The sequence below is a fragment of the Staurois parvus genome, unplaced genomic scaffold (genome assembly GCF_062004578.1).
Source record: "Staurois parvus isolate SC_StPar_1 unplaced genomic scaffold, SC_StPar_1.0 ptg000120l, whole genome shotgun sequence".
Classification (NCBI taxonomy): Eukaryota; Metazoa; Chordata; class Amphibia; order Anura; family Ranidae; genus Staurois; species Staurois parvus.
The window spans coordinates 8,372,487-8,382,250 of record NW_028317916.1 but is presented as its reverse complement, the minus strand read 5'-3'; the positions used below and the strand labels follow the sequence as shown (position 1 = coordinate 8,382,250).

The following is a 9,764-nucleotide window of genomic DNA, read 5'->3' as shown; positions in this document are numbered from 1 at the left end:
ATCATGCACAGCTGCACCAGATTCTGAGTGCTCCACTTTTAGTAAATTTACCCCTGTATATGAATTGAACCTAAGTTTCAGTTTCAGCCAAACCTGTTTTTTCTGTTTTGGATAGAATGAATACTAGTCAAAACCTCTGTTATATTTTTCTTTCTGTCATCCACAGAGTGTCACCAGAACAGGAAGTGAGGGGGAGTCTTATTTGATGTGAGAACCTTAAAAAGATTCTAATTTTTCTTTGGTCTTCTAAAAATAGGGTGATTGAAGCTTGCAAATATTTCCCCTAACTTCCCATGCGAGTAACAGAAAAACAATTTCCAATGGGGACACAAAAAGCTAATCTTTTGTCCAATGGGGGCACAAAAGGTCTAAATCTTTACTTGTCAATGACATGCTAGGTAGTCCAAGTTGGGTCATTTGTAAATTGATGTTCCCCAGTGCCCAGCATGCTATGAATGATTCCATCTGATTTAGCAAATAACATTTCAAAAGTTACTATGACCTAAAAACTAACTCCTCTCAGCTACCACAGATGGGTGCTAGTGTTTTCTGCACCAGCATGGAGCTAGAAGGTGATGTGAGACAGAAGGGTACTGATATGCATCTTACGAAGAAGTCAGTCAAGCTTCTGGTGGCATATTGTTGCAAGTGCTTTACCATTTGTAAGGCATTATTTAATTATTGTTACTTACATAAAACTGATCTTAATTTCTACAACTTTTATTGGAGTCATAAAAAATACAAACCAAAGAAACAAAACATTTTAGTGCAAAACACAAGGCTCATCGTGATCATCTTTCAATGTAGATAAATAGACCTTTATACTATAGAAAAAAAAAATAAAAAAAGAAAAAAGTTAATCAGTATTTACATATAATTTATTTTGCCTTGCAGTTGCCTAGGGTTAAAATGTTTCAGCTTCTTGAGGAGTGCACATTGCTTTGTACACGTTTAAAAAAACAGCAAATAACTCGGCAAAGCTTCTTGTGTTCCGCTTTTACAGACTTGGACTTTACCGAAGTGCTGTAGGTACGTCCACCTGCAAAATAAACAAGCGATTGTCACACAGCCTCATAATTGAAATATTGTTAAAAAAAAACTATCTAGGATAGGTCTGTTGAGAAATATTCAAAGGAAGCAGTTATGGAAGACCCCACCAAGAAATAAAAACAGTTTTCCTTTTCACATCTGTTCGTATATAATGTATTAGAATACAGTTTTACAGAAGAAATCTCCTGTATGGTACATTTAAACTATCCTATTTGAGTTGCACAGCATGTTAAATACCTTTAGAACAAGTTTGAAAGCTATGCTATTTGTATTCCACTGTTTCCACTTTGTGGGGAAAATTATTTAAATGCAAAGCTACTGCCTGTAGTACATCTATAGATTTGTGAAAAATTTAGTCGAAGATGACCTGCATTTCACTAGACTACATTTCCAATGACCACTGGCATATTTTGGAAATAAGTGCTGATAATGATTTTTGCTATTTTGCCCACACATACCCTGCATTCTTAGGACAGGTGGACTGCCGATAATTGCCCATCCATTCACTCAGCAGATGCTTCCATAATTACATAGATTAATGATATTCCTAAAATTCTTTCTAAAACCACATACATTTGCAATGACTAGTTTGAACAAATGCAAAAATGGAATGCATTGTATGCTTGGATTAAAAAAAACCAATCAATATGTCAACACCGTTTTTATCCTAAATTACATTAAAGTTAATTTGTCATGAGAGTATCATAGGGGCTGCCATCACTGGCCTCCTGAAAATGTTAGTTGCCTGGCTGGTCTAATATTTCAGGTGAAATCAGGCTCTGCACGCCACATTTGCATCTGTGATGCTGGCTTGGCTCATCTCCTCTGAAGCAATTGATTGTACCAGCAACAGGAATGCTGTAAACCAAGTTGCAAAACAATCTTCCTTTATTAAAATATCGAGCAGGAACATGTTCTAGTCTGACATGTTTCTCACTAGGCACAGCACAAGAATCTTTCTGTGAAAAAGTGCTGAGCCTGGTGCGAAACATGTCAGACTAGAACCCCTGACATGACTGTTGGCTATTTTAATAAATGAAGATTATTTTGCATCTTGTGTGAAGCACTACTGTTGCTGGGACAATTGCCTGGCTATTCTGACTGACCTAATGTAGATTGAAAATCCAAATAAACATTTAGTTTGTTAAAGCATCATAAGCAACTGCCAGTTTTTTAAACATAGAAAACACTGTTTCTATTTTTTTCATCTCAGTCCTGCTGACCTCCACTTTCAGCCACTATCTGTCTAAATGAACTCATTCCAATGGCTGCTGTATGTAATATAAGGACCGGCCTACTGATAACAGCAGCTGCATAATAAGCTTTGCTTTACCAAAATTGCATTTTGCAGGGTGACAACACAGGAGAGCAACTGAAAAACAGGGAAAAAGTATTGTCATCCTATAAAAGTAGGTGCCTAAACAAGGACCCTGATGGCATGATCACCAGGAATTTTTTATGAAAATCTAGCTTTTAAAAAAAAATAATAAAAAAAAACTTACATTAACATTTTAAATATTGTTTCAGATTTTAGTGATTACATCTACTTTAATGCTTTTTGAATCACAGACTGTGAACAAGCATGATGTAAAAGAGTGCCAGCAATCCTTATCTTTTTACATTGACAGTGCATTAGCATGATGATCATTGTTGATTGGATTATTGTGCCAGTGGTGTGTCAGACCCCTGGAGAACTGAACCCTTGCGCTCTGTGTTAGAGCAGTGGTCTGGCTCTCCAGCATGCTGCAAGCATAGGGTAGCTTGTACAATATTAAGCATAAACACATACTCAAAAGCATGTCAGCCTTGGCAGTTCCTGCATTTCACAAGTTTCAAGTTATACAGTAGCATACTATAGGATAGTAAACAAAGTTACAGCTTGCAACCACAAAAAAAGTTTGGTATTGCAGAATGTCTTTATGTTTACACCAAAGAAACATAATCAGCAGAAGCACTCTGTTCTGGCATGGTAAAGGCACTTGCATGCCACGCCACAGTCAGTGGTGTGTGTCTATGTGTGTGCACATTCACATGAGCATGCAATGAAATACCCTAACACATCAGACTATTTAAACGTACAGCTGCCAACACAAATGATCTTCAACTATCTTGTTTCCTATGCATGTTTGATCTGGTTACCTGACCCAGACTGTCCTGATCTGACCGTGATGTTACTCCTGGTTCTGAACTGGCAGTTCCTCTTTGCACCTGGTTACATTCTTATTGCTGTTTTGCCTTAAACCTAATCTTAATCTGTCTTTCATCTTTTCTATTCCGGTTACATAATGCCCACTACTTTATGCCTCATACAACATTCCATGGAGCCATCTTCAGCCTGATACTAGGGATTATTACAGTCAACTACGTGGTACCATACCTACTTTTTTCTCTTCCTCTATTCCCTGTATCAGTATTCACATTTATACTATTTGGCCTAGGTTCACATGTGTGTGTGTATGTGTTTGCATGCACGTATAATAGGTACAGTAGCTCATTCATTTGAATAGGCTATTATATTTAAAAGCAAATAAATATGTGCATCGCTCTGACTTTTTTTAGTTGACTTCATTGATTGGCAAGCATAACTACTAGTATTTGCTTTGGCTTTATTTTTGAGAATTACATTGTTGATTGCTATGTTAAATAGTTGCAAATATAATCTTATATACACTTACTTAATAAGGTAAAGCTCAGTATGCAAGAGACCACGTATTTTAACAATCTTAGATCATTCTGCAAAAACTGTCCAGTATGACTGGCAATTTCAAAGCCAGAAAAGCAGTCAGCAGGAAAAAACGGCATGTACCGGGACATATAAGTCTTTCAGTAGAGGATGCCAAAAGAATAGAATCATGACTTTAATATATTTTATGGCCTGTGGGACAATACCAGGTTATCAAACAGCATTCTGAAAATCAGATATGTGGAAATATTATTAGACATACCTTCTTCAACTGTCTTACACTGCTTCCCCTGATAGATTCCATAAGGTCATCATGTGCAGATCTTTGGGGTGTAGGTGGCCTAGAACCCTCTTCTACTTTCTTTTCTGAAACTGATCTCAGAGAATTTTTTATTTCTTTCAGTATATTGTTGTGTTCTTTTTTACTCTTTTTGCCTTTTGTTTTTATCTGTCCATTTTGAATTTTCTTTGCTGATCTTTCATGCTGCTTGATGACTTCAGCAATATTCCTGGTGGGAGCCTTTTTTTCCTGAACCACTTGCAATAATGGAGGGGCAGGTGGAGGAGGTGGTGGGGGTGGTGGAGGAGGTGGAGGAGGGGCTAAGGTGATGGTAGCCTGAACTTTTCTTGTTGCTTTTGGTGATGACCATGGTGAACTCTTGGGAGAAGGACATGGTGAAGCCCCTGGAGTTCCCCTCTGTAATGTTTTGGTCCTTAAGTTAGATGAAGGATCATAACCAGATTCCTTTTGTTCCTGCATTCTTTTCTGTCTCTGTTTGTCCATGTTTCTGGTCAGTATGCTTGTCATAGACATACGTGGTCCTGGAAGCTCAAAGTGATAACCTAGTTTGACAATACTTGTATTGTCTTTTAGTAATTTCACTATTTCCATTTCCACTTGACTTCCCATGATGTGTCTTTGATTGTGAAACCTCAGTTCTGTCAAGATATTGTTAGAATACTGAAGAGCTCTCATAACGGCCAATATTCCTTTCCCTGTGATAAAGTTTGATTCTATGTTTAAACACGTGATACTTCTATTAACCCTCAACATGTTAGCGATAGCTAATGCCACATTGTCATCAGCATGAGTGTTTGCTAAACTAAATATTTTAACACTGGTATTGTTTTTCAGAGCTTCTGCAAATGCAATTAAAGTATCAGCTGTTATATTCTCAATGTTATTGAGGTTCACTTCAGTAGTGTCAGGATCATTGATTTTAATATTTTCAAGTGCTTCTTCGATAACTGTTGGATTTGAGAGAACAGGGCCAGGCAATGGTTTACTGTTTACAGTATCTTCTGTGTGTCTGCTGTATTTATTACCACTTGCACTGAATCCATTGCAAGTTGGCTTATCCAAAGGAACTCCATTGCATTTTATAGAGGGAGTTTTTATGGGAATTTTTATAGCTTCCTGCTGCTCATTTTTGCTACACATCACCTCTTCTTTGATCTCTTTGTCACTCTCTTCGAATTCACTTGCATATTCTTCCTTTTTGTCATCATCTTCTTCTTCTTCTTCTTTTTCTTCTTCTTCTACTTCTTCTTCTTCTCTTTCTTCTTCTCTTTCTTCTTCCTCATCCTCATCTTCTTCTGTATAAACCTCTTCCGATACTTCACTGTTGCTTCCTGCAAAGTCATCCTCTTCAATTTCCTCTTCTTCCTCCTCCTTAGGATTCTGTAAAAACAAATATAATTCAGTTTTTGTTTCCACAATCTGTCAAGGGTAAGGAAATCCCATTATAGTTAAATGATCTATCCATTCACACTTTACTTATTTATTTACTTCTTTAAAATAATGGATCAACAAACTAAGGAATAATCCAGTTGTATAATACATCAAATTTGTGGTAGACAAAATTTCTACATTTATAAAATGGTTTTGTACATATCTTCTTTGTTTTATTTGGTCAAAATTAAAAAAAAAAATTGAGAACAGTTTTTCAACTTTTTTTATTTGTTAGATAAATCTGAACTGTTGCATGGAAAAAAATATAGTCTTCCGTCCAGCCATTACATATAGCTCAAGCTGTGTTGAAACCTGTTGTTTACAGAACTCAATAAGACTTCAGAGTAGCGACTCATCCCTTATCAGACAGCTAAGTCTCAGGTTTCTATTAAACAAAGGCAGCTGCAAAGCAAGCTGTTCTGCTGTCCATCTCTTTAGATAACTCATACTGGTCTGGAAACTTGGTCACTTATTAAATTAAAAACCATTATATTTTAATTTATAGTACAACCAACTCTGAGTACATTTTTTTTTAAACACAAAACCAAAACATTTTTTTGTAGTATTTGTAACATTTTATTGCTGCATGTGGAAACTGTAATGACCATTGCTAATGTTAGTTAAAAAAATAATATAACATTACTTAAAAATGTACAGATCTAAGAGTAATCAGTTGCCTTTAGTGCAAATTCACTAATTTTGGGCATTCTTCACACATTTTCATTCACACAGCACTTTTAATTACACATTAAAGTCTATAGACCATCTATCTATAGACCTTTTATCAAATTTTCTGAAACTGGTTTTTGATATTCAGGTGATTTCACTACAAAGTGAGCATGGTTTTCAATATCTGAGAAGTGAATGAATCAGAAGAACAAATTGTGAAGGAGACCATAGACTTGATGACTAATGTAGCAAGCAGCAAAGAACATATTATCGTACTCCTGAGCCTGAACTGAGATTAAATGGTGGTTATATATAGAAGCAATATAATAAGCGTTGATAACTACCATGTTTGGAAAACAATCAAATACCAGAGACAAGTGCACGGCTTTGTCTGAGCACAGGGAATGCACTAATGGATCAGTTGTGGACTTTCTTTAGAAAAAGTTTCCACTTATCAGATGTTTAAAAACAGCTGACATACATATTTTAATTGGAATGCTGCTGACAATTTTATTCAGGATAGATAGATAGATAGATAGATAGATAGATAGATAGATAGATAGATAGATAGATAGATTTCTGTATATATAATTTCTTTGTGAACAACTAATAATTGTTTAGACAGATTAGATAATTATGTTAGGTGTCCTGGATTACATATCAGTTGTTCTTCAAGAGCATAGAGTGGAGATAAATGCTTTCTTAACTCTACGTAGGGATTTAAATTGATCATGTTAAAATAGTATTCTTTTTCAGTTTGATCATTTCTTTATGAAAAAAAGAACTATTGGAATTTATTGGTTTGCAGATGATGGTGACTGTAAATATCTATACTTGAACGACAACTTGCGCTCTGTTTGGTGAAGAAGAACCCTGGCCTGAACAAAACATTTTGTTTTAATTGCCACATTTTTCAGATCACAGAGACAGTTCACCAAGTATAACTAAAATAGTTTTTAAAGTTGTGAGGGCTGGAAATATGCAAATTAGCTAACCTGACTTCCCTCAAAGTCAATAGCTTTATGGTAGTTGTGTGTCCCAACACACCAAAATGTTGTGGCAACATTGGGACCCATAAAGCTCACATGCTGTAGACTAAAGTATATCTGTGCACCACAATCTAACAACTTTTTTTTTCATGGTGTACCAATTGTTTATTTTGATTCAGCAAAAACAAAAAAGCCTTTTTTTTTTACATTAACTTCTTTATATAGGATTTGACAATAAGTATACCACAAGAGTCAGGAAGTAAACCAACTTTGAAAGAGGCTCAGATACATGGGAAAAATTGCAATGACAATAATGCTGAAGCCAATCTGATTGTAAAAAAAGCTCATTTATTACCCCACTTTTAGGAAAAAAATGTAAACCTTGCAAACACCTGTGTCCTGCATATTTTTTCTGAAGTGCATATTTTTAATGCAGCACTTAATACAAAGGTGGGTACAACTGGAGCAACCCGATTTTGGAGCAGCTGTGCATTACAACCAATTGGCTTCTGTGTTTAATTTTTAATTAACTCTTAACTAAACAAGCTGAAGGTAAAATCTGAATGGTTACTTGGTTACTATGCACAGCCAATCCCCCCCCCCCCCCCCCACCACCACCACCACCACCACCAATGTGTTTTGTTAGGTTAATAGTAAAACTAAACATAATATACATTTTATAAATCTTATACTGGGCAAGGCAACACCTCTGCACTGCATTTTTTTAATCTTTCTGAAATGCATAATAATAACACAGAATTCAATACTTATATATTTTGTGAGGTTAAGAGGAAACTAAATTTCTTTTGTAATACACCAAAAAAGCTCATTAGTTTTCTGATTGACTTGTGTCAATGCATTTATGAGAAGCAGAAAACAGCTAGAGATACTTTTCATACACTTCATTCCTTATTTATATGAATTGTATGACCCCCCCCCCCCGCTCTAAACTGAAAGGTGATATCTTGATTGGCTGTTATAGGTTATAGCTATTTGCCCATGTTTGGTGCTATTTACATTGCTTTCTAAACTAACCCTGTAACACCTTAGTATTCTTTTTTAATGACAAGCAAACAATGGATAATTATAGTATTTTTGTTTACTACATGAGGTGATTGTAGCCCTATTTGTGCACTTGTGACAGAAACAATTGAGTACTGTCCGTGATACTTTTTTTATTTGCACTAACATACAATTTTGAGGACAAGCTTTCGGGGTATGTTCCCTTCTTCAAGGTCTAAGCAGTACTATTACAAATCACAAAGTTTAAGCAGAATGTTAGAAGGGATTGAGAAAAAAAAAAAAAATTGTTTTTTTCTTAATCCCTTCTAACATTCTGCTTAAACTTTGTGATTTGTAATAGTACTGCTTAGACCTTGAAGAAGGGGACATTCCCCGAAAGCTTGTCCTCAAAATTGTATGTTAGTGCAAATAAAAAAAGAATCACGGACAGTACTCAATTGTTTCTGTTTACTACATAAAAGATAAAAATATGCTTTTTAACCAAGCTGACACAATGGAATCAGACTCACCTGAGCACATGCTCCAATTTCTTTCTCTAGTAGCTTTTTTGTTTCCTTTTCCCAATAAGCCATTAAGGCTTCTCTGCTGAAGTTCACCGTTGGAGACTTTTCTGTTAAACTTTTTTGCCTCATTCCAACAGGAAGGTTATGATCTGGTTCAATATCCTCCAATTCCCTTTCCAGTTCCTGGAGCTCCTCTGGTGAGAGGGAAGCCAGCAGCTCATCTTCATCAATATCTTCATATTTACTGATCTCTCTCCTGTATCCAAAGGTAGACATGGTCCCCTCAGGAGCTTTAGTGCTCTAAAGCCAGTCAACTTGAATATGTAGATAAGAAATACAAATGGAGAAAGAGCAGATAGCTTTGTTGTGTCTTCTGTACCTTGTGTGAGCTGCAACTGACACTTTAGATGAAAAGAGGCATAGCCTTTTAAGAAAGGCTAAATGGGTGTTCCTATAATACAAAGGGGGATGAAAGCATATTCTATTTCAGCCTCCAACGTCAGCTGGATGCAGAGACAGACACAAAGTGACATCACAAGTGAATGTCAGGCTTTCAGACTAAGGGATTAATTGCACACTAAATCTTACCATATAAAGTTTACACTGATGACCTAAAGATTTCCACACATTGATAAATTCTGTTCAATTTCTAATGAAATGCACTCATAGGTGGTTAGAATGATTACTGTTATTTTATCAGTGTTACCACAAAGCAAGAATGTTGGATTCCCATGGGAGCTCCCTTCCTACAAATTATGTACTAGTGCTCCATATGTTCATTGAGATTTTTACACACTAGATATTAGGGTTGATGTATCTTAAATTAGAAGAAGTTAAACTAAATGTCTTGTTTTTATTTACTAACTTGGTCTACAGTGCTATTATTTAGCCCTCATGCACACTGGACGTTTTTACAGCGGCTGTTTTTGGCTTTTGACATTTTTTTCTACAGCTAGTAAACCCCCCAGCATGTTATCCTATGTGTTCATGCACACATAGACTGTTTTTGGCTGGGATGTTTTTTTGGCAGGAAGAAAAACCCAGGACTAGTGGGTTTCTAGAGAAGTTTTTTAGCTGTAAAAATGCTCTAACGCTGAAAAACGCGGTAAAACGCT

At 35.9% G+C, this 9,764-nt stretch overlaps 1 protein-coding gene across 1 annotated transcript; it reads right to left on the bottom strand.

Moving 5' to 3' along the window:
* Positions 1-704: 704 nt before the first annotated feature.
* On the bottom strand, positions 705-9,061 carry LMOD2 (leiomodin 2). The gene is made up of 3 exons (XM_089672144.1): positions 8,656-9,061; positions 3,996-5,414; positions 705-1,039 (listed from the first exon to the last, which is right to left on the bottom strand). The coding sequence occupies exons 1-3, from the start codon at positions 8,923-8,925 to the stop codon at positions 1,013-1,015; spliced, it is 1,716 nt and encodes a 571-aa protein (XP_089528270.1). The 5' UTR covers positions 8,926-9,061; the 3' UTR covers positions 705-1,012.
* Between the last annotated feature and the right edge of the window lie 703 nt (positions 9,062-9,764).

Excerpts from the sequence above, each read along its gene's own strand:
- LMOD2 (XM_089672144.1), bottom strand. The coding sequence starts at position 8,925 with ATGTCTACCTTTGGATACAGGAGAGAGATCAGTAAATATGAAGATATT. Across the intron at positions 5,415-8,655 it reads AAATTGGAGCATGTGCTCAG|AATCCTAAGGAGGAGGAAGA; the intron begins GTGAGTCTGATT and ends TTGTTTTTACAG. Across the intron at positions 1,040-3,995 it reads GTGTAAGACAGTTGAAGAAG|GTGGACGTACCTACAGCACT; the intron begins GTATGTCTAATA and ends TTTATTTTGCAG.